At 38.7% G+C, this 23,956-nt stretch overlaps 3 protein-coding genes and 1 gene segment (V, D, J or C); all 4 read left to right on the forward strand.

The window, feature by feature from the left end:
• Positions 1-2,864: 2,864 nt before the first annotated feature.
• LOC102796325 (uncharacterized) lies at positions 2,865-4,521 on the forward strand. Of its 2 annotated transcripts, XM_006807181.3 has the most exons (6): positions 2,865-2,930; positions 3,045-3,128; positions 3,399-3,746; positions 3,825-3,929; positions 4,008-4,042; positions 4,135-4,521. In XM_006807181.3, exons 1-6 carry the CDS (start codon positions 2,876-2,878, stop codon positions 4,252-4,254), a joined length of 747 nt encoding a protein of 248 aa, XP_006807244.2. In that variant the 5' UTR covers positions 2,865-2,875; the 3' UTR covers positions 4,255-4,521. The 2 variants fall into 2 exon arrangements, with proteins under 2 accessions (XP_006807244.2, XP_035770915.2); XM_035915022.2 differs by having other exon boundaries at positions 3,045-3,746.
• A 2,792-nt stretch (positions 4,522-7,313) lies between these two features.
• Positions 7,314-8,686, forward strand: LOC102777040 (uncharacterized). 3 transcript variants are annotated; one of them, XM_087839388.1, is made up of 4 exons: positions 7,314-8,028; positions 8,125-8,250; positions 8,333-8,373; positions 8,507-8,686. In XM_087839388.1, exons 1-4 carry the CDS (start codon positions 7,329-7,331, stop codon positions 8,615-8,617), a joined length of 978 nt encoding a protein of 325 aa, XP_087695514.1. In that variant the 5' UTR covers positions 7,314-7,328; the 3' UTR covers positions 8,618-8,686. The 3 variants fall into 3 exon arrangements, with proteins under 3 accessions (XP_087695514.1, XP_087695515.1, XP_087695513.1); XM_087839389.1 differs by having other exon boundaries at positions 8,354-8,379; positions 8,504-8,686; XM_087839387.1 differs by having other exon boundaries at positions 7,324-8,028; positions 8,498-8,686.
• Positions 8,687-14,439: 5,753 nt separating this feature from the next.
• Positions 14,440-15,306, forward strand: LOC102776742 (uncharacterized). Its single transcript, XM_087839391.1, has 2 exons — positions 14,440-14,494; positions 14,594-15,306. Exons 1-2 carry the CDS (start codon positions 14,440-14,442, stop codon positions 15,304-15,306), a joined length of 768 nt encoding a protein of 255 aa, XP_087695517.1.
• Positions 15,307-19,135: 3,829 nt separating this feature from the next.
• LOC148104344 (immunoglobulin kappa chain variable 6-17-like) lies at positions 19,136-20,017 on the forward strand. The segment is given in 2 exon segments: positions 19,136-19,190; positions 19,308-20,017. Coding segments are annotated over 2 exon segments (765 nt in total).
• Positions 20,018-23,956: the final 3,939 nt, after the last annotated feature.

Raw genomic sequence — 23,956 nt, forward strand, 5'->3', positions numbered from 1 at the left:
TGTTTGTTTTTTCCTTGTATTTTTTCTGTTTTCCCTTAGATTATTCTGAACATTTATCCTGAACAGACAGTGATAAAAGCTTATTTTGTATTTCACTCCATCTTTAGTTCTGCATTTAATCCATTGAAACTCAATGCCCCCAGTAATGGGGGAGAGAGGGAGAACATCTGGAATGTACCACCAGATCTGTTATTTAAATATAGCTGTGTGATATTCAGAGAAATGTCAGAATCTCAACTAAAAGCTAAAAAAAGTCACAAAACACAGCTACTGTAAAACAGTAAATGGTTAAAGAGCAGGTAAAAGGATGTAAACACAAAGCGCAAATCACACGATCATGCCACGATACACGATCATGCCACAGGGTGCTGAAAGCATAAATCTCACAGATTCATAAACTGCTGGTTTCATCACTTTCTGAACTAAATTCACTGAACCACCTGCAAGAGAAGACCAACACTTAGGGATGGGTATCGTTTAGGTTTTATCTGATACCGGTGCCATACGATACTTTTGAAACGGTGCCGGTGCTTAAACGGTGCTCAAACCAGTGCTTAAAGAATGGAGAACACAAAGTTTGTCCTAAAACCTCTCATGTTCAGCTGTTTTGTTTTTTTTTTTGTAAAAAGATAACAATGTTAGCCTTTTCTGCAGCTATGGGGCATATATGGTATCACTCTTGGCTGGAAGCAGTGCTTAAACAATGGAAAAAACAAACTTTGTCCAAAAACCTCTCATGTTTAACTGTTTTCCACTTTTTCTTTGGTCATTTTAGCCTTTTTGGTCAGGGTGAAGGGAGTATCTGCCATCAAACAAGAAGACAGCCGCATGTAGCTATGACGGTGTTTGCTAGTTCACCTTACATGCACTAATGTAATAACGTGGTTAGCCTACTCAACGTAAATTACACACGAACAACATTAAGCTACTCACGCAAAGAAGAACGGCTGCTGCTGCTGCCATCATCATGCGTCATCATTTCTGCTACACTGGCAGGGCTAGGGGCCAGGACTCTACTCTTCGGGTTTTTGGGGGATGTTGCTAACTCCGGGTCCAATAACAGGCACCACACCCGCAGTAGATGTGCACGGTGTGAGGTCTCGCAGCAAGCTATCAAATACGGCGCATTTCTCGACTTTTAAAAAAGCGCTATGCGTCGCCAGGTGTTTCATCAGATTTGAGGTGTTACCTCTTTTGCACAGTATCACAGTATCAGCTTAAAGCACTTGTTGCAGGCTGCTGAGTTTGCATCTTTTGCTGTGAAGTATAGCCAGACTTTTGACCGCTTCGCCTTGGGCATTTTTAATCTGTAGCTCTGCTCTAAAAGAACGTATGTACCTGGACCCGCCTACTATCCTTGGAAACGTAAAATGATTGGCTAGAATCTAAAGCGTATCCCAGTTCAGGAAAAAAAAAGCAAATGTGCGCTGCTTTTCGGTCTGGTTACTACCGTTTATTTCAGAACCAGTGCCATCATGACACCAGATACCGGTACCCATCCCTACCAACACTAGACTTCACATTTAAGGAACATTGTAATGAATTCCCTCTTAGTTTTGCTGTCTTGCGGCCAACGTCACCCTGGCTACTTAAGCTGGAGTTTTCACAAAGTGCCAAATCCCTGCACCACATGTGGTTTCAAAGCTGTTCCATTTGTGATTCATGCTTAAACTCACCTCAGTGTGTTTTGCTCAGCTGCTGTGAGGAGTACTGTGAAGACCGGGTTGGATTTGAGATACTCAAAAGGGATTAAAAAGAGTTGTGTGAATACCCCAGGTTTTCCCCAATACAAGACAAATTGCACTTATTCTTTTTTTTTTTCGGACATATCTGTTATTATTTGTCAAAGTTCAAACAACCTCTGTAATGTAGCTTTGAGTTCAAGTCATCCAACTAATCGAGATCATAGGAGGAATTTTACTCTAGCGCAAAGATTCACACCAGAGCTTTATGTTTTTGTTTTTGTTGTTAAGAATCTCATTGAAGATGCATTGTGAAGTTGGAAATATTCTTTTGATATTGGTCTTTAAATCGTGGTTTTCGGTTTAAAGATAAGATCTCTTTAAGCTTAGACAGGCTTTAGTATTGTGTAACTACTTGGCTGTATTATCTATTGTGTGATCTTTGTGGTTACAAGCGGGAAATGACCTGATTCTGAAATAAAAAAAAAAAAAATTCGTAGAAACTGACTGAAATCATATGTTCTTTCCTCTGTCAGTGCATAGCCATTTACTGTTTTTGACAGGATGTTAAGTATTATGCAGACACAAAAATGTTTAAGATGCAAGACTAAGGAAACACTCAAAAACGCCAATATAAACATCAGTGTATAAAGTGAATATAAGTTCATATTTAGATTATTATGTCAGCAGTATAACATCAAATTCTGGAGTTTTAAAACAAACTACTTGTTTTATGCTGCAAACTACACTATATGAGTAATTCAGTTTTGTATATAAATTTCCTAAGGATATGCTTCCCCAAGGCCAATGGCCAGTTTAACAGTGATACAGATATTGTCCCAAAAAATCCACCAATTTTCATTAAATTCTATTTGGCAACTTTTGCAAAATCCACCACCTTCACTTTACTTTTTTATTGTTCTATTCTAGGCTGTAGAACGTAAATGACAGTTACTATGCTCTTTCACCCTTTTTAAAAATGTTGTGCTTAATAGGCATCTCACAGTGTCAGCATTTATTATTAGAAAAAACAAAACGTGATACTATTGTTTCCAGTGAGCACGTTGCATTTCCTAAGTAGCACATACAGCGCAGCGTCACATTTAGTCGGCCAATCAAACACAGTCCTGCCTATAAAGAGTAGAAAAGAGGGTTTTTTCCTTCCTTTTTTTCACACAGCAATTTTCTGCGCAATGGCTTTTTCACTGCTGGCTTTTTATTTTGCAATACTGTTATCGAGGACTCTGGGTGAGTTGTGTGCTTGTAGGTTCATTTCTCCTCTCTAAGAATATTGAATTCTTTCACGTTTGCCTTACATTTGCTTTATTTTATATTTCAATTCTGCTCATTTGACTGATCTAGAGCTGTCCTCATCTGATCATCAGAAGAGCGCTTTTGTGTCACGTGAAACGAGAGACAACTTGATTTTGAAATGTTTCTACGAAGGTGAGGTTGCTGCAAGGCTTTACTGGTATAAACAACCTCTTGGACAGAAACCAAAGCTCATCTCTTACTCCTACATATATGAAAAAAATAACACATTTTTTGGCGAATTCAAGAATAATCCCCGCTTTTCACTGGATACTGAAAATGGCAAAAACCACTTGATGATCGGAAATTTACAAATTTCAGACTCAGCGACTTACTACTGTATGACCTCTTATTTATACAGATTAACATTTTCAGAAAGCATTACTGTTATTGTTAACGATGCAGAGTCAAACGTCCAAGCTGTGGTCCAACAGTCAGCTTCTGAGATCATCCAGCAAGGAGACTCTGTGACTCTGAACTGTACGGTACACACTGGGACCTGTGATGAAGAACACAGTGTGTACTGGTTCAAAAACTCAGACGAATCCCATTCTCAGTCCCATCCTGGACTCATTTACACACATTGGGGTGGGAACGATCAGTGTGAGAAAGAAGCTAAGACACAAACACACACCTGTGTCTACAACTTGCCAATGAATAACCTGAATCTGTCTCATGCTGGGACCTACTACTGTGCTGTCGCCTCATGTGGACACATACTGTTTGGAAATGGAACAAAACTGGACTTTGAACGTGAGTAACATTAAGACTGAGTTTACTAAAACCACAGTAGGTCCCACCCAGTTGTCTAAACTGTCTGACTTCATGCAGATAATGTTTTCCGGATCGGCACCTTTGCAGTCATCTCCATCCTGAGTGTATTTCTGGCTTTCTCAGTGTGTGCGATCAGCAAGAAATGCATCTGCAAATCTCCTGGTAACTAATGTTTAGTTTTTTTTAACTTGCAAATTATTCCAGAATTATAAATATAAGAAACTTTTGTTGTTCTTGTAGAATCGCAAGCAAGTCTCCCCAAAGCAGATGCAACGGTGACGTATTACCAGTAACTATTCAGTTACCATTTTTCTACGCAAAAGTCAATCTGTGGACATATTTTTATTAATAAGTATTTTGTTGCCAGGCTTTCCAAGAGGCAGAACGACTCTATTTTCCATCTTCAACTGTCAACCTGCGCAACAGATCAAGAAGTCAGAAGGATCACACCTGGAGTGAATGTGTGTACTATAGTGTAAAGCATTAGTACGCAGAGAAGACACAGTGTTTGAAATGTAGTATTTCTTTTTTATGTTGGGTCATGTTCAGAATATATTTTTTTTTGGTAGTTAATCACATTTGTAACGTCACTGTAGTTTGAAGCTAAAGATGAAATAATGAAGGAATCATGAGAGACAAATGTCAGTATTCACTTATTTTTTAATCCTCATTCTCTGCCAACAGTCTTTTAATTTTTGATTTTATTTTTGTAAATTTAATGTTTTTGAAGATCAGTAAACATAATAAAGACTAAAAGACCTTTAAGCTTGAGACAATATATGTGTGCCATTTCAATTCAGTGATAACATGTCTTATTATTGAGATTATTATTATTGTGTATGAGAGAATTAAGCCAAGCTTGTCTCTTCAAGAGAACGGATCATGAAATGCAGTAATTCTGCTGCCAAGTTAAGTATAGAAAGTACTAGACTTAATCTGTTATCCTAAATACAAAAGGTGGCAGGGAAATCAAATGGGATGGCAAAATGAAAAGTCTTTTCTTTACACATACGGATGTGTAGTTTTTTTTTTATTTAGAAATAATTTACAAAAATTGCACAAATCTGCACTGTCATGAAAAAATTTTTGACTGAAAATTTAAACCTAATTTTTCATATTTATTGGGTTCCAGGGTATAATTGGCCATTTTTGACTATTAATTTTACCTTCATTTTTCACCATTAAAAGCTATTTATATGCCCTTGTTTGGTATCAGTCTTTTCAGCACAAACTCACATGCCTGAATCCGCTGTTATTCTTTTCATTTTGACATACTGTATTAGCACAATTGATATAAATCTTAAATTTTAAAAACTTATGCTCCAATTTTAAGTTCTATACAACTATTGCCCCCAAAATGCAGCCAATACGTAGCACTGCACGTTTTGTATAGGACAGTTAATTTAAATGCCCGTCATAAAGTAATAACTAGCTCTGAACTGTGTTTAATATTAATAAGTCCTAAAGTACGACTACATTGTATTTTCAGTTTTTCCTCCATTTTGCTTTAGATTGCAACTTAGCTTGCAAAAATAATTAAGTAAATAGATAGCACCTAACCTTTTCTCTAGACCTCATGGTGAATACTCTCACTAACACCAAGTCTCTTGTTCTCAGCTTCACTGATTTTAATCGTGGTTAAGCCTGCACTGGGTTGGGTGTGTAAAGGAGGATTACGGTAAATATTTGTTGTCAATATGACTACTTTTTGCTGGCACATGGCAAGGATAACTTCATCAAGATTTAGGAAGGTATGCCATGTGAGAGGTCACTACTGAATCTCTTGCAGAACAAATGATCAGGGGTAATATGCTGAAATGAGGAGAGGTTGTTTCAGCAAAAGAATATACCCAGTCGAATAATGTGAACTATTTACCATTTATGTCGATTGCAAGTATTTGCGGATATCAAATTGGAATTTGCATTAAGGAAACGACATGCTTGTTATTATTGGCAGGTACAAAGCCAGATTCTTATGAAGTGTTATGACTGCTTTGTTTCGGCAGAGAAGGATTTGTTTATGAGGCAAGACTCTAGGGAATAGGAAGATGCACTAGGTGACAACATTTTTCAAGTAGGGTTAGTTGAGATTGAGGAACATTAGCATGGATTTGGGGGAAAAAAGTCAATGTTGAGGTGGAATTGCATAAGAAAGAGTGAAGCACTTCCAATAATATAACATATAGTCTAAAGTGCTTTGACTGTTAAAAGAGATTAAACTGTTTATGGCTAATAGAGGATGGGGAATGCCTGGATACTGATGTGTGAAGAAAAGCAACAAACCTGTGGCCTTAAAAGGTGACCCAAGTTCAGGCACATGGTCTGACAGCAGAGTCAGTTAAAATAGGACAAGGAGAGCTGACAAATTATTGTCAATTGAAGGATGAAAGCAAGTAAATCTCATCCCATTGGTCATGTTGTTTTAGCAAAACATCGTTGACAGACAGCTTTGACACAAATTTAAAATGTCTTTGCTGTAAACATTTGAGTCTATGACAAACCGGCACAGAAAGCTAAAAGTGGGTGCATCCTGTCAAACACAGTGCCTTTTACCATTTTTCTGTTTAGACGTGTCAGTGCAACGGCCTTTGTGGTTTCAGCAGGATGTGTTGTTACGCTCACACATACATCACGACCTAAGGTCCACTTGCTGTAAACACCCCAAAACGTAAGTTTTCCACAGGTCTTGTTTATTTCATGCTGCAACTCATGAGCTCAGAAACTTTTTATCCGGAATACAAAACCATTATTGAAAATGATGTATGATAATCATTATTCAAACAGCAGTAGAGTAAAGAGTAAAATAACATAAATGACAAATGTTACATTGCATTCCTGCAACTTAAGAGCAAAGATGTTATAATACTGAATTTAAAATACCAAAATCCTGTGTGAATGTATTCATGTTGATATTCCTAATGATCTCTTTCTGGGCCCGTGTGCTGCTGTTTTCTGGTTTACCCTACTGTTATCCACAACGAGCTTAATTCTGTATACTCAAATTATTACTCATCACATCTTTTAAATTAAATGTGTTTTACAGCATGGCATATGCTAGAAATGAGAATCAACTATTACAATGAAAAACACATCATTATCAAACTTGAAAATCAAATGCAACTGGGTCAGAGCAGCTTCTGCTTTGATCCCATTTATATAGTATAACAAACCTAATGTAGACCAAACTCAACTTTCAATACTTTTAGATCTGTTTGTAATTCCAAAAAAGGTATAATTCCTCTCAGATATCATACTGTATTTTCCACTACAGGCGGCAGTAAACGCGTGATCGTGAGTTCCATACAGTAGATACTGTGTCACCTTTGGCTGGCCAATCAAACACATTGTTGCCTCTCAAAAGTGGAGCAGCTATCAGTAACCTTCATTTTACACGAGAATCTCACCACAATGGTGTCTTCAGTTTTTTTCTTCGGTCTTCTGTGTCTGTTATTGGGAAAAATGGGTAAGTTCCATTACTGTAGATTCAGATTTTTGTGTTGTTAGGTTTTTACGTTTAACTGAAAGTGCATTGTTTTTTTCTTCAATTCCACTACAGTTCAGATGACAGAGTCGCAAATGTTCTCATCTGAACATCGAGAGTCTCGTTTCATATCAGCTCAAGTTGGTGGAAAAGTGACATTGAAATGTTTATATGATGCTCACGTTTCTGCAAGAGTGTTCTGGTTTAAGCAAAATCTGGGACAAAAACCAAAGATCATCTCTCACTTTTTCAAATATAATGCGAACAACTCTTTTAGTGAAGAGCTCAAGAACAACCCTCGCTTCACACTGGATACACAAGACGGCAAATATCACTTGACAATCAAAGATTTGCAAGTTTCAGACTCAGCTACTTACTACTGTGTTCAGTATTCATACACTTTAACCTTTTTAGAAAACATCATCATCAGTGTAAAAGGTTCAGGTGTGAACATCAAAGCTGTGGTCCAGCAGTCAGCATCTGAGACCATCCAGCCAGGAGGCTCCGTGACCCTGAACTGTACAGTACACACTGGGACCTGTGATGGAGAGCACAGTGTTTACTGGTTCAAAGACTCAGACGAATCCCATCCTGGACTCATTTACACACATTTGGGCAGAAATGATCAGTGTGATAACAAACCCAGCACACAAACGCACACCTGTGTCTACAGCTTGGCAATGAGTAACCTGAGTGTTTCTCATGCTGGGACCTACTACTGTGCTGTTGCCTCATGTGGACGCATACTATTTGGAAATGGGACCAAGCTGGAGCCTAAAGGTGAGTAACCTTTTCTACCTGTTGCTCACTTTATCAATATTTAAAGATATAGAGATATACGATATAAGAAAAAGCTCTGTTTCTGGTGTGTTGCAGGCACCTTTAATTCTCAGGGCTTGGTGTATTTCTTGAGCGGAGCTTTGACATTCAGCTCCATCCTCAGTGTTTTACTGGGATACTTGCTGTACAAGATAAACAAAAGAAACAGACACCAATCGACAGGTAAGTGGAGTCTGTTAGGTAACAGCTTAGACTGGTTTTAGCTAAAGTTGGCTTTTCAATTAAATCAATGTTTCACAAACAGAATCTCAAGCAAGATTTTCAGGCCCCACAACAAGTTCGGAGGTGAATATATTTTTTTAAATGACTTGTTAAAGTGCTCTTCAACAAACTTTTTACAGTCTTTTGTGTTATGGCCATTGTTTAAATCTGAAATCATGTTCTTATCTACTTTTACACATTTTGACAGGGGTACCAGCATGCTGACAGCCTTCATTATGCTGCTTTAAGCATTAAAATCCCCAAGAGATCAAGAACACAGAGAAACAACACCGACGATGAATGTGTTTACTCGGCTATAAACAAATAAAGATGGACATTTGTACATCATGTAGTTATTTCTTTGAATCTCCTTTGAAATAGCTGCAGTCTTATCTTGTTATATAGATGTTTTTGTAGTTTCATACTGGTTAAATTGGAATGATTCCCACTTAGGAACTGCATTTGTGATTTTACCTGTATGGCATACTGTAAATGTATGCTCTGTCTTTCTTTCTGCTGCTGTGGCTCAGGTGGTAGAATGGTTTGTCTGCCAATTGGAAGATTAGTTACCCAGGTATACCTGTCCACATGCCGAAGCATCCTTCTCCATGACACTGAACCATGAGTTGCCTCCAATGTATCCATCAGAGTGTGACAGAGTTACAGAGTGTGAATACTAGAAGAAGGCTTAGTGAAAATAAGTGTTCTCTGAATATGCTTCATTAAATGTATAAGTCTTCTTGTCAGGGGCTGGATCTCTGACCCACCATTTTTGAGTTATTTTTTTTGTTGTTGTTTTGGATTACTTATGAGATAATGTTAAGTTCTGAGGTTATTATTAATTCATCTTAGTTGAAGTTTAGTCTAGTTTAGGTTATTGTCAATGTCTCCTTGTTTTTGAGTCTTTTTCCGTTTGTCATGTGTTACCTCCTTGTCTATGTAGGTTTCCTGTTTAATTTTGAAAGTCTTGTTTCCATGTTCGTTGTGTTTAGTTTTGCTTCCCCTGTGGCGTCATGATTATTTGTGCCAGTGTTCAGTCCCAGTTTAGGTTTAGTTTTGCCCTTATTTTGCCTCGCCTTGTTGTTCTCTTTTCTTGTAATAGCTGTGATAAAGGCTCGCTTTTTGTTGAAACATTTGGTTATTTCTCCGGTGTCTGCTTTTGGGTCCACTCCACAAACACACCAGCGCGCCCGGCTGTGACACTTCTAGAAAGATGCACTTTGAGTGGAAATTACTAACCCATCTACTTTTTAGTGGGGTGGATTCATTGATAATATTCCACAAGTTTCACAAGACAAACAAGTGGTAATTATTTTTCCTTTGTGACTTTCAGGTAATTAACCTGCACAACCATTGATAATCACATAAATCTATTTCAGTCAGACAACTCAGGTTTAAATTAGATTTATTACAGCAGCAGATGCTGTACGACTGGCAGTGGGAGAGCTGCAGCCGTTGAGAGTACTGTTACTGCAACCTTGTGTGTGCTAATAAAGTATGCTGCAAAGCAAACTAACAACTCCTTACAAAAATGTTTGATATAGAGATTCAAACATGCGATGCAGGACAGCAGCAGCACTGACTGCCAGTTTGAGAGGATGTGTGTGAGGAATGTGCCCTGTTTGTGCTTTATCTGGCTTTGTCACACATACGTACTGGAGGACAAATGCCATTCACCTACTCCATCCACAAATAACAGTAAATTGACAAAGAAATCAGGCCTTTTAACCATTGGTGTACAGCCTACAGGGGAAACAGAATATTCACTTTTATTAGGGCTGGGCGATATGGCGAAAAATTCATATCGCAATATAATTTGAAGCATGTGCGGTAACGATATATATCACAATATATTATTTTCTTCTGTATAACGTATTTTCCACACTATAAGGCACACTTAAAATCCTTTAATTTTCTCAAAAATCGAGAGTGTGCCTTATGTATGAATTCTAGTTGTGCTTACTGACCTCGAACTGATTTGGGCGTTTAGAAATCTGTTAAAATGTGTTTTAGTACAACTTTGGTAAGCCGCACTGCTTGATGGATTGTCAGAGCATTACGGCTGCCGTAGTGATGAGCTTCGCGGAGTAATCTGGGTCCAAAACTCCGTCCCTTCAGGCCCCAAAGTCAAATGAACACTAAGAGTTAAAAACGGTTTCATCTTTAATTAAATCATCAGCGTTGCTGCTTTATCGGGTGTAACAATTAAGTTTAACATCCATGCATCCATGAAAACAGAATTTATTAAATTTAACGTAGTTAGAAGTTAGCAGGAAGTTAGCTTGCTAGTTTACACCTAAACATGACATACCATGTTCTGACTGAGAGATTTTTGAAACTAATTAAAACGTACAGCTCTGCTACCACTTCCGACATAAATGAAGACAGAAAACTAAACAGCAGTGGCGTTTGCAGGGTTAATGAAGTTGGACTACCTGGTATATAATGTAGTGCTACGTGATTGCTAGCGACACAGCTATGTTAGCATAACATTAGCACAGTGAAGCTGGAGGATGAACGCCAACTTTTTTTCCACTCGATAAAAGTTATCGTGAGGGATTCTGGTGGTTAGAGACAAATGCAATCGCATAGCAGGATGCTATACACGGGGCAAACTTCAGTCAGGAGAACAACTGAGATTATTCATCCACAATACGAGGTTAGTTATTAATATACTGCAACAACATGGGACTAGAACAGCTGCGAGAGAATTCAACATTAATGAATCAATGTTACGGAAGTGGAGGAAACGCAGTTTTTGTCTTTCCCCATATTTCAAAAGTGCTTCATCTCTTTGCTATGACTGTCGCCCGCCATAATTTGCAGATGATAATGGTTTTAGCCGCTGCCATGCTTTCGACCAAAACAGGCGCAGCTTGATGACATCATCAACATCCGCTATCGCAATAGAGCGATATAGTCAAAATGTCTATCGTTGGCCAAATTTATATCGTTTATATCGCCCACCCCTAACTAGGATGATATACAACTATTCAATTATTTCAATTTAATTCAATTATGACTAAATCATATTTGCGACAAGAGATCCAACTACTTACCCGGGTCAGTTCTGTCATATTGATCATATTACAGGTGTGCTAATTGAAGAGTGAAAAGTGTTTATTCATGTATTGAATAGTAATGCAGAGAAACACACAAACATTTAGTCTAAAGAGCTTGGAAAGAAAAGTGTCTGGACTTCTTTAAGTTGCTTGAATATGTTTCACCTCTCATTCAAGAAGCTTCTTCAGTTCTAGGGTCAATTGGTGGCGAGTGCCAGATTAAAGCTCTATGGGAGTGTCCCCCAAGAGGGACATTGGACCCCCCTGTTGATTCTCTGACTAATGAGCCAAGGTGTGAAAACGGATATAGGTCACAATCAGCCAAGGCTTCCGGTGAACCCGCTGTGAAGCCTAGTCGAACACTATCATGTGATTTCTTGAGGTCAAAAGGCTCAGGATGTGAGTGGGTGTTAAGGCGTCTAGGAAGGGATCTCAAAACTGGTTTATAGATGGCAGACGGTTGGTGTCGTAAACCACTACCTCTGTTCAAAGATGGTCGTTCACAGTGGACATTGATGGTTTCTTTCACTCCTCTTTCAAACCAAGTCCATACGCTTATAGATTACGACGACCTGGATCACTGAGAACCTTCACAGACACTCAAACGTATAGCAGTTCTAGAAGTGCCGGGGGAGGAGGAGGGTGAGATGTTTTTTTGTAAGCCAGTGACCATATTTGCAAAACAGAGTGGTGCTGTGTTACAAGCTTGGTTAGTAATCGATAAACTTGTGGCAGAGGTGTGGTCTCTAGCTCCGCTGCAGTGCAGAGGTGTTGCAGTGGGCTCAGTGGCTGTACCAAGTACGCTGATGGGGCAGGTGGAGATGATTGTGTTAGAAAGGTCTCCTTCCTTTTAGTGAAGCTGGCGACCTGAGATGAAGGTATGTCGAGTGTTTAGTCAGCTGCAAAGCTGACTGCCAGTAAAAGATATTGGTGCCAAACCACAAAGGAACATTTCTGTGCACTAAATAAAATAAAAAAAAACAGTCACCTGAATGCTGTGTGGGGTCACAAAACTGTTGGGGTAAAATGCACAGATAGCTAAACAGCAGGGGAATAAAAATAGAATGTATTTCATCTAAACTAGTGTACCACACAGCAGATCACTTTTTTTTTTTTTATCAGATAATTAAAAAATAGAAAGGGAGAAGAGAAAAAATAAATAAAACAGTCACCAAAATCCCCCAGCAACACAGTTTGTAGAAGTTTAATTCAGCAACTCTAATTAGTGGAAGTGAGGCCTGTAGACAGTGAATAGCAACATTTTTTTTTGTCAGAAGTGTCATTGTGATTGTGGCTGAAGCCACTTACTAAGGTTACTGCATTGAAATGTAATGTACTGAGCACTTATTGGTCAAAACAATAATAATTAAAGATACAGTACACCCAGTCAAATCCATAACCACAGAGACTCAAAGACCATGATCCAACTAGTAACACTATCTCCAGATGGTCTTTTTAACACATATGTGGCAGGGCGTTCCATGCGGTGCCGTGCAGGGAAGGCGGATGCACTGGCACTGCATCTGCAATCATGCCCCGCTGACTTAAATATTGTACTGGGTCCCATGTTTGTTGTTGTTGTTGGTGATATGTACGACTGGCAGTGGGAGAGCTGCAGCCGTTGAGAGTACTGTTACTGCAACCTTGTGTGTGCTAATAAAGTATGCTGCAAAGCATGTTCATGCCATCGGGTCTGCCGTGGTGATTTACAACATAGTATAGTAGAATCTAAAACACAATAGCCAGTCATATGAATCAGCTGGAACATAAAATTTGAGACAAGGTGGCACAAAGACTTTTTAATCAGACTATAGGATCAGGTTAACTTTCGGGATACTGATCCACACAGTGAGGTAGCAGAGCGTGTTGTTGATAAATTTCAGGCACTTTGGTATTAATGAAATTATCAACAGGTGCCCTAGAGAGGCAATGATAAGACAACCTCCAGAATGGTTGTAAAGGTGGAGGCCACCAACATTTTTTATCCTTCTAATCTTTTCATCAAATGATCACATGACTGAAGACCACTTATGGTTCAGGGTTTTTTTGGATTGTGGTCTTAAACTGTTGCATTATGCATTGTTTTCAGTAAATTGCATGTTTAAAAAATGTTTTGTCTCACTCCCATATTTTCTTGTTTCAAGTTGAAGCTCTACTTGGAACCTCGTTAAGATCCAACCATGCAAAATATGATTTTTTGCCATTTTTCAAGTGGTCTTAAACTTTTGATTGGGACTGTACAATGATCCTTTGGCAGGGCTCAGATGCTGACAACACAGGGCCTCTTACCATTTTTCTGTTTAGATGCATCAATGCAACAGCCTCTGTGGTTTTTAGCAGGATGTGCTCTTACCCTCACAAATATCTCAGGACCAAAGGACCACCTAATGTAAAGAGCAGCATGTACTCCGTGCTACAACTTACATGAGCTCAGAATACTGCTTTCACCTGGAATGCAAAACCATTATTATATATATCAGTTATTATTTAACAAGCAGTACAATGCAGAGTAAAATAATTTCACACAGATGCTGGTAAACTGAGTAAAAATGATAAAAATGACCATTTAAATTGCATTTATGCAACTTCAGAGCTATGGTAGCTCTTATAGCTATTATATAGAACCTGAATGCTAAACACCAAAATCCGGGGTGCAAGGATTTATGCCAGTATTCCTAATACTCACTGTTTCTGGACCCAGATGATATTGTTTTTCTTACCTACGCTGGGCTCACTGCCATAGTCAGTATCCTACATACTTTAATCACAACATGGGATATGCTGAAAAAAGAGGGTCAACTATTACAATAAAAAGAAGATAAAAGAACCTCAGCTTCTGCTTTGATGTGGTTACTATAGCATATTTAATGTAGACCAAATGATTACGATTTATAATATTCACACACAGGCTTTATCTGACCATGTAATTCATCTTAGATATCATACTACAGGCTGCAGTGAACACGTGATCGTGAGTTCCATACAATAGATACTGTGTCACTTCTGGCTGGCCAATCAAACACATTCTTGCCTCTTAAAAGTGGAGCAGCTATCAGTAACCTTCATTTTACATGAGAATCTCACCACAATGGTGTCTTGTGTGTTTGCCTTTTGTCTTCTGTGCCTGTTCTTTGGCAGAATGGGTAAGTTCCATTATCATTATTATGTCTCTCTGTTAAGGTGTTGTGAGATCATTATATTGAATTGATTCAACATTTGCTTTTTCTTCGATTCCACTACAGTTCAGATGACAGAGGCGCAAATGTTCTCATCTGTTCATCCAGAGTCTCGTTTCATATCAGCTCAAGTTGGTGGAAACCTGACATTAAAATGTTTCCATGATGGTGACAGGTCTGCAAGACTTTACTGGTTTAAGCAAAATCTGGGACGAAAACCAAAGATCATCTCTCACTTTTTCAAATATAATGTGAACAACTCTTCTAATGAAGAGCTCAAGAACAACCCACGCTTCACGCTGGATACACAAGACGGCACATATCACTTGACAATCAGAGATTTGAAATGTTCAGACTCAGCTATTTACTACTGTGTTTACTATTTATACACTTTAACCTTTTTAGAGACCATCATCGTCAGTGTAAAAGGTTCAGGTGTGAACATCAAAGCTGTGGTCCAGCAGTCAGCATCTGAGACCATCCAGCCAGGAGGCTCCGTGACCCTGAACTGTACAGTACACACTGGGACCTGTGATGGAGAGCACAGTGTTTACTGGTTCAAAGACTCAGACGAATCCCATCCTGGACTCATTTACACACATTTGGGCAGAAATGATCAGTGTGTTAACAAACCCAGCACACAAACGCACACCTGTGTCTACAGCTTGCCAATGAGTAACCTGAATGTTTCTCATGCTGGGACCTACTACTGTGCTGTTGCATCATGTGGACGCATACTATTTGGAAACGGGACCAAGCTGGACTTTGAACGTGAGTAACATCATGAGTGAGTTTATTGAAAGTAGTTCTAATTCTAACCTCTGAAATGTAATGTAATGAAAATCTATTTCTGATGTGGAGTTTATGCAGATAATGTTGGTGTTCCTCTCTCGCTTTTTTGGACTGGCGCCTTTGCATTCACCTCCATCCTGAGTGTACTGGTGGCTTTCTTACAGTGTATGATGAGCAAAAACTGTGGATGTAAATCTTCAGGTAACAAATGTTTTGTTTTTATCTCAAAACTTATTCCAGAATTTTGAATGTTATTTATTTTTTTTATGTTGCAGAGTCTCAAACAAGAGCCTCCAATGAAGATGCAAAGGTGAGTTAATACTGGTCAGTTGCCATTTCCTAAAGAAAATCAACCTCCAATATTAATAATATGACAAGATAATATAAGATAATAAATCTTTTGTTGTCAGGATTTCCAAGAGGCAAAAAAGTTCCTTTTTGCTCCTTCAAGTGTTAAGCTGGATAACAGGTCAAGAAGTCAGAGGGATCAGACCTGGACTGAATGTGTGTACTACAGTGTGAAGCTACAGCGGTACTCAGAGCAGTAAAACCGAATGTGTTTCATTTGCTATTTAGACACAATTTTTCCTTTTATCGTTTATTTGTGGTGTTCAGCTAAAACATGCTTGAATAACACGCTTTCTTTATAAAGCATAATACGTTCACTTTTAGGGTTTTGTTTTTCCTGTGGGGTCATGTTCACAATGTCTTTTTTAATTTCGCTTGTAATGTTTTTTGTAACTTCAATTTATTTTGAATTTGTCTGTTTTTTGTAAATCTTATGTTACTGAAGCTCAACCACAATAAAATATTTAAAAACCTTCAAACCTTGACTCTATATGTGTGTGCAAGTTCAATCCAGTGATAACACAGATTGTGTATGCATCGCTTACCTGGGAAACAACTGACACATGCACTATGAGAAGTAGGCAAGGTGGTGTTCTGTCCAATCAACATACATTGTCAGATCGGCATACGCATGGCACAAACTGACAGCTATGTATGTTAGACGATACATGCAAAACTGCATTTCTCTTTTCAAAGAATACATTAAAAACTGCAAATCGTGTAAATGCACTGCAAACTATGCAGCCCTGCAATTGTCACTATAAACAACAATTTGCTTGCCCTAAAATAAACATCATTTACTTACCATTTGTCATCCGTATGCTGAACCGACGTCTTCTATTCACATGGGATTACTCTACAATGTGCAAACAAGCAAGTTAATGCAATGTCCTCATCTTTTCTGACTGTTTTTTCACTAGTTTTACATTTGGCCAGGGTCAGCAGTAATACATAATGTTATATGCTATACTAGAGCTGGGCGATAGAACGATAACGATATGTATTGCGAAATAACTTTTTCTCCATAGAAAAGTTAAACTATTGCGATAGGCCTCATCTCTCTTGTCCTTTTAAAAAAAAAAAAAAAGAACAGCCAATCCAAATTAACTAGCGCAGAGCCGAACCAATCACAGCCGCAGCGTCACGTCACGTGACTTGTTACGTACAGCACAAGTGCCAAGCCGCACATGTGTATTTGTTTTGGGAAGCAGCCAGCCGCCGTGCTGCCCGGGTAATGGAGGAAATGAGTGTGCCGACTAGAGAAAAATCAACCGAGAGCGTGACCGAAGGTTACCGAAGAGAAAACCGATGATGGTTCCAACGCCGGAGAGTTCCGTAGTGTGAAGGTATTTCGGCTATTTCAAGTCTAATATTTTGTTTCTAAGTGGAATTGACAATTTAGTAGTCTGTTTGTTCTATTTTGAAAATTAAACACTTTAGCGGCTGCCTTTTGTGTAGTTTGCAATATTTGCCTTTATTTATCTGATGTTCCTTAAGCACATCTACCCTGTTGAACTTATTATGGGAAATAAATATTTAAATCAAAACAAGCTGTTGATTATTTCACATTTTACTTGTGAGCAACGGCACATTTAAATCTTACAAATATAGTTATTTGGCTTATATCGTGATATATATCGTTATCGCCTGAAATGAAAAAAACATATCGTGATATGAAAAAATCTTATATCGCCCAGCTCTATGCTATACTAATGGTAGCATGAGGTGATACATGGACTGTAAAGATTGCACAAGTAGTCCAATTCCTCCAGGATGGCACATCAATACTTGCTCACTCCCAGCACAGTTTCAAGAGCAAGGAAGAGATTAGAGGAGACAGGCAGTTACTTTTGGATACCTGTCTGTCATAAGGTATTGGGATGAAATACTCATTCTTAGACCTTACACTGGTGCAGTGGGTCCTGGGTTCCTCCTGGTGCACAACAATGCGAGAGTGTGCAGATAGTTCCTGGAGAATGAAGGAATTGATAACACTGACAGGCACCAACACTTGCCTGACCTCAATCCTCTTGAACATTATGTTTCAGTCCTTTTGACACCACCAGGTTGCACCACAGACAGTCCGGTAGCCCAGTGATGTCCTGGTCCAGATCTGGAAGAAGGACATCATCCATCATCTCATCAGGAGTATGGCCCAGAATTTTCAGGCATGCATACAAGCACATGGGGGCCATACAAAGTGCTGAGAAACTTTTGAATTGCTGCAATGAAACTAAGGCAACGAGGACTAGCCTGCTGCATGTTTTTTCTTTTTCTTTATTTTGGGGGTGTCTTTGTCACTGCTACTAAGACAATGAACCATTCTGTCTGATGCTATTCTACAGCATTCTGGAGGGACTTTCCCAGACTGGCTTCTAAATATAAGGGTCTCAGTCATCCACTGATGTGTTTCAAAGGAAAGCAAAGCAATATGTTGGGCATTAGCTTCACTGCAAGTGCTGCGGACAGTAAGCCGTTACAGTTGTTACAACTTGTTGTGATAACTCCTATAATGTCTCCTTCTCCAAAAAGGCAATGACGTCCTGGTTTTCAGCTCACAAAACATTAATATAAGAACAGGCTGAGGACTGAAGGAGTTGTGGCAAACTTTCATGACATAAGCTTCCAGAAAGATCTTGCTTTTGAATCTGTGTTCGCTCATTTTTGATGCATGAGGCACTACTGAAACAGCACAGAATCTCAACCCCTTTGCTATTTATTTTCTGCCTCTTTAAGTAGCCAGTTGTTGTTTTTAGGATAATGTTTGGGTGTTTGACCAAAAATAGATGCTACCTGAAAGAAATATCAGGTAACAGTTATTTTCATACTGTTACCTGAATGTGCACTTTACCAACAGTCCATTTCAGGTAGCTAAATAATTAGCTAAAAAACATATTCCAGAAGCTACATGTTAAAATAAAGAGTGAGGGGATTGCAAGGTCAAATGCCTGTCCAAACTTACCACGTTACATTTGCTTTTATTCTCACTTCTACGATGAAAGTGAGTGGACATTTCTTTTTAGTTTTCACAACATCAAAAAAGTGTATACAGACCTCATTACAGTCTGCCTCCTCTGGGCAGCATGAGAAGTGTGTCAGTCATACTGTCACAAAGAGATCGATATCATGCAAACATCTAGCAAGTGATGCCTTACTGTGTCTCTTTTGTACACAAGTCTGTAAATGATGAATAGAAATAAGTTCCACTGTGTGTCCTCACTTGTGTTTACACTCTTTATAATGATCAGTTTTAGACTGAAAATATTAAAAAAATAAACATGACACAACCATTATGGACCTGTCGCTATATCATCCTATCAAAGGAAACAACCCTCTGCGTAAAGTGCACAGAAGACGCATTTCATATTGGGGACAGATCACATGCAATGGCCAATCAAAAGCTGTCTCGTCTTTAAAGAGTGGAAAAAAGTCAAGGTTCATTTCATTTAACACAGAGGTTTGCACACGATGACACCTGCCAACTTTGTTTTCTATGTGACATGTCTGATCTTTGGAAATTTAGGTGAGTTATGATTTTTTTAATCTATCAGTGGCTATGACTGCTCCTCTATACACATATGTTAATGAAATGTTTCCTGTAAAATTAATGCTGTGTCTGCGTTGTCTCATTCTCTATCAGTTCAGTTGACTCACCAGAATTTCTCCGTAACTCATAAGCAAGAGAGACGGTTTGTATCAGCTATTGTTGGTGAACGCTTGACTTTACAATGTTTCTATGAAGCCAACGATGCAACAAGGTTCTACTGGTACAAGCAGAGTCTTGGACAGAAACCAAAGCTCATCTCTACTCAGTTTGTATTTAAAGCAAATGGGACTTTTCATGATGAATTTGAGAACAATCCACGCTTCAACCTGGATACAGAAATAGGGAAAAACCACTTGTATATAACAAACTTGCAGAAGTCAGACTCAGGTTCTTACTACTGTGCAAGGCGGGTTTCTTTAGTCCTAGAATTTGCAGAAGGCACTACTGTCAGTGTAAAAGGTTCAGGTTTAAACATCAAAGCTTTAGTGCAGCAGTCAGCGTCTGAGACCATCCAACCAGGAGGCTCTGTGACTCTGAACTGTACAGTACACACTGGGACCTGTGATGAAGATCATAGTGTTTACTGGTTCAAAGACTCTAGAGATTTTTACCCAGGACTTCTTTACACCCATGGAGGCAGAAACGATCAGTGTGAGAAGAACGAACAAACATACAACTGCACTTACAACCTGCCAGTGAAGAGCATAAATGTGTATAATGCTGGAACCTACTACTGTGCTGTTGCCTCATGTGGACACATACTGTTTGGAAGTGGGAAAAAACTGGACTTTGAAGGTAAATAACATTATGACTGAGCTTAGTGAAAGTTGTTCCAATTCACACTTCTAAAACCAAAACAACTAATGGATGCAAATCTGTTTCAGATGTGTCACTTTATGCAGATAATCGTGCTTCTTTCTGGACTTTCTGGAGTGGCGCCTTTGCATTTACCTCAATCCTGAGTGTACTGCTGGCTTTCTTACTGTGTATCAGCGATAACTGTGGCTGTGAATCTTCAGGTAACAACTTTTTTGTTTTTAGCTCACAACTTCTTCTAGAACTTTGAATGTTAATATATTTTTTTCTATGCTGCAGAGCCTCAAGCAATCCCTTCCAGAGCAGATGCAAAGGTCAGTTAATAATGTTCAGTTAGATTTTACTTACGGAAAAATCCATCTGTGGAAATATTTTTTTTAATACGTTTCTTGTTTTTAGGGTTTTCAAACAGAGAAGCTCATTTTTGCTGCTTCAACTGTCAACCTGTACAACCAATCAAAAAGTCAGAGAGATCAGACCTGGAGTGAATGTGTGTACTACAGTGTGCAGCTACAGTGGTACAAACAACAGTAAAACTGGATGTGTTTCTTTTGTTATTAAGACACAATGTTCTGCTTTTGAGGTTAACTGTAGAATAAAATTCAGATTTGAACATTTCTTTCTTTCATAGATTATTTGTGCTGTTTGTGGTGTGTAGATAAAATATAATACATGCATTTGTGGCTTCTGTTTTATTTGTTGGGGGGGTTGTTGGGGTGATTTTTCTGCTGGTAAATGATTTTTGTAATTTTACTGTACTCTAAATTCTTCTCTCAACAAAATGTTCTATAAGATTTTTTTGTAAGTCATATGTTACTGAAGATAAACCACAATAAAAATTGAAAGACCTTCAAAGCTTGACTTTATATGTGTGTGCACGTTCAATCCAGTGATAACACAGACCCGAGTAACTGTTAGTGACAGTTAGTATTGTGTGTGTCAGAGAATTGAGCTAAACTCTAGATAATAAAGAAATGTAGTTGTTCTGGTAAAAATTAAAGAAATAAACCCTACACAGTACATGAATACAAGAAGAACATTCAAGCTCCACACTGCTTGTCCCAGTATAATATAAAAACGTCACTTTTCAAATGAAATTTTTCACTTAAATCTCTGGTTCAAATCAACTTTGAGACTGCATAAAACATCTGCATCTAAAAAAAAATACATAACAATTTTTTTATTATTCATCATATTGAAAATGGAAGTGTCTGCTATTTGTATTAATAATATACACTGATCATGCATAATATTATAAGTACTAACAGGTGAAGTGATACGTGTGAGTGTCATGATATTTGGGAGCAAGTAAACACTTTTGTTCTCAAAGTTGATGTGTTAGAAGCAGGAAAAGTGGGCGAGTGTGAGTATTTGAGTGAGTCTGAGTTGTGGGCCAAATTGTGATAGCAAGACAACTGGGTCAGAGCATGTGCAAAACTGCAGCTCTTGTCACGATTCGTAGGTGGTCAAAGCTCACTGATATATGTGGGGTGTGTAGGCTGGTCCTTTTGGTCCCATCCAACAGATGTTCTACTGTACCTCAAACTGCTAATCCTGGTTCTGATAGAAATGTGTCTGATTTCACAGTGCATCACATTTATCTGAATATGGGGCTGCATAGCCGCAGATCAGTCAGGGTGCCATCTTGATCCTGGTTATCAGAACTGGACCACGAAGCAATGGAAGAAGGGTTTGTGTCTTAAATGTAAAACATCCTTTGTGTATTTTGACTTTAAACCCTGAAGAAAACTTGCATGTTGAGTCTCCTTGGCTAAGCAAACAATCACTGTCTGGTTTGATGAATCAAATTTCTTTTACATCACATGGACAGCCAGGTGTGTGTGCCTTGCTTACCTGGAGAACACCTGTCACCAGGTGAACTATGGGAAGGAGGCAAGCAAATGAAGGCAGTGTGATGCTTTGCCAATGTTCTGCTGGGAAATCTTGTGTCCTGTCATTAATGTGGATGTTGCTTTGAGACGTACCACGTTCTTAAGCATTGTTGCAACCATACACATCCTTTCATGGAAACTGTATTCTCTGATGGCTGTGGCCTTCTTCAGCAGGATAATGTACCCTGCCAAAATAGTTCAGAAATAGTTTGAGTAGCACAATAACGTGTTTGAGGTGTTGACTTGACCTTTAAAATCCCCAGATCTCAAATCGATCAAACACCTGTAGGATGTGCTGGATAAATAAATCTGATTAATTGAGGCTAGACTTCATAACTCGCACAGCTTAAAGGACCTCTTGATAAGTTTTTGGTGCCCAGCCTGCCCTGAGTTTTAGTTTAGCCAATATTATCATCTATGTCTCCTTGGTTTATGTGTCATGTTTCCTTTCCAGTAGTGATGTGCGATACCACTGATTTCCTTTCCGATCCAATACCAAGTAATATTCAGGGTGGTATCGACGATACTGATCCGATACCGATACTTTGTACAAAAACTTATTTTATTTATTGTATCTCAAATTATAGCATCATAATGATTACAGGACATCAGAGTACTTGTTTCCAACAATGACGGCAGCTGTTTAGTTTTAATATTACTCTTATTTCTCTTTCTGGGTCGCAAAAAAACTTTTAACATATTTTCAGGTGAGAATGTAGCTGTGTAAACTTCAAATATCTGAGCCGACTGACACATCGTCTTCAAATCCCCGAGGTGTTTCGCTACTCGGGTTAAACATGATATATAAGTCACTTAGATAACTTAAAAATGTTATTGTTTGGCTTTTTCAGTGTTTTATTTGTTCGTGAGTAAATCAGTTTGGCTGAGATTAAAGTTATTAGATTAGATTAAATTAAATTTAACTTTATTAATCCCTCGGGAGGGCTCCTCCGGGGTTTTCACACAGCTGAATAAACGTCAAACAGAAAACTGATTAAACAAAAGTGTGAGACGGTGGAGAGTTTACGCCAGCGCCCGGTTATATTTTAGATAGCAAGGAGCAGACGGCAGAGTTTCCCTCCACCGAGGGAGCTTGTGACGTATACCCGGCTTTCTCGACCACGAAGGCCGGGTCCTCAGGTGGAAGCAGCCTCTGAATTTGGACACCCCCACTGTTTCTGGACATTTAACGTATTTCATCCGATAAATAAACACTATAAAATGTATTTATCCCCCCCAACAGCCTTTTTGAATGTCTCCCTAGTGTGGCCACAACACCTCACGTTTTTGCCACATGTATCGCAAACCACGTCTCAGTTTTTGTGGAGGTAAAATAGGTTCGCACATGACTCCAATTACGCTCAGCCATTGTTGTGAGTGCGCACGCCAAGGGGCTGCAAGACAGCCTATTTCGCAAATGACTATGAAAGGCGGAAGAGGAAATAGTTCCTTTGAATGTAGACAATCCGAATGTTATAGTTTCTTTCCACTGTGTTCCTGTTAATGATAAACTACAAATTTACCCTAAATTACTAAAATATCGATATTTTAATGTGAGAATCGAATCTATAACATAAATGATTGGTATCGGAGGAATCGATATTTCAGGATCGATCCGCACATCACTACTTTCCAGTCTATCATGAGTTTCATGTCTGTGTTGTTTCCATGTTGTCAAGCTTGGGTGTCATGTCTACGTCTTTCCATGTTTCCTGTTTTATTTTGAAGAGACCAGTGTTTCCATGTTCAATGTGTTTTGTTTTCCATCCCCCTGTGGCGTCATGTTCATTTGTGTCAGCTGTGTCTCTCCAGGTATTTCCACTTCCCTCATTACTCTTCTGTGTATTTAAGTCCTCTTTCTCCTTCTGTTCTTTGTTGGGTCATCTGTTTGTTTTCGTGTCAAGTTACATAGAGTCTGAGAGTTTTTTCCTAATGTTCTGTTTCATGTTTGGTTTGTTTCATAGTTACGTTCTCGCATGTTCCTGTCCAGTTTCATGTTCTTGGCCATCGTCATATCCCAGGTTTCAGTTTAGT

The sequence above is a fragment of the Neolamprologus brichardi genome, chromosome 3 (assembly GCF_056152115.1).
Source record: "Neolamprologus brichardi isolate AB-2024 chromosome 3, ASM5615211v1, whole genome shotgun sequence".
In the NCBI taxonomy this organism is placed as follows: Eukaryota; Metazoa; Chordata; class Actinopteri; order Cichliformes; family Cichlidae; genus Neolamprologus; species Neolamprologus brichardi.

What these genes read in the sequence shown, in the direction of transcription:
- LOC102777040 (XM_087839387.1), top strand. Translation starts at nt 7,329, where the DNA reads ATGACAGAGTCGCAAATGTTCTCATCTGAACATCGAGAGTCTCGTTTC. An exon ending in GACCAAGCTGGAGCCTAAAG is followed by an intron (nt 8,029 to 8,124) that starts GTGAGTAACCTT and finishes GGTGTGTTGCAG; the next exon opens with GCACCTTTAATTCTCAGGGC. An exon ending in AAACAGACACCAATCGACAG is followed by an intron (nt 8,251 to 8,332) that starts GTAAGTGGAGTC and finishes TTTCACAAACAG; the next exon opens with AATCTCAAGCAAGATTTTCA.
- LOC102796325 (XM_035915022.2), top strand. Translation starts at nt 2,876, where the DNA reads ATGGCTTTTTCACTGCTGGCTTTTTATTTTGCAATACTGTTATCGAGG. An exon ending in ATGCATCTGCAAATCTCCTG is followed by an intron (nt 3,930 to 4,007) that starts GTAACTAATGTT and finishes TTGTTCTTGTAG; the next exon opens with AATCGCAAGCAAGTCTCCCC. An exon ending in TCCCCAAAGCAGATGCAACG is followed by an intron (nt 4,043 to 4,134) that starts GTGACGTATTAC and finishes TTTTGTTGCCAG; the next exon opens with GCTTTCCAAGAGGCAGAACG.
- LOC102776742 (XM_087839391.1), top strand. Translation starts at nt 14,440, where the DNA reads ATGGTGTCTTGTGTGTTTGCCTTTTGTCTTCTGTGCCTGTTCTTTGGC. An exon ending in CCTGTTCTTTGGCAGAATGG is followed by an intron (nt 14,495 to 14,593) that starts GTAAGTTCCATT and finishes ATTCCACTACAG; the next exon opens with TTCAGATGACAGAGGCGCAA.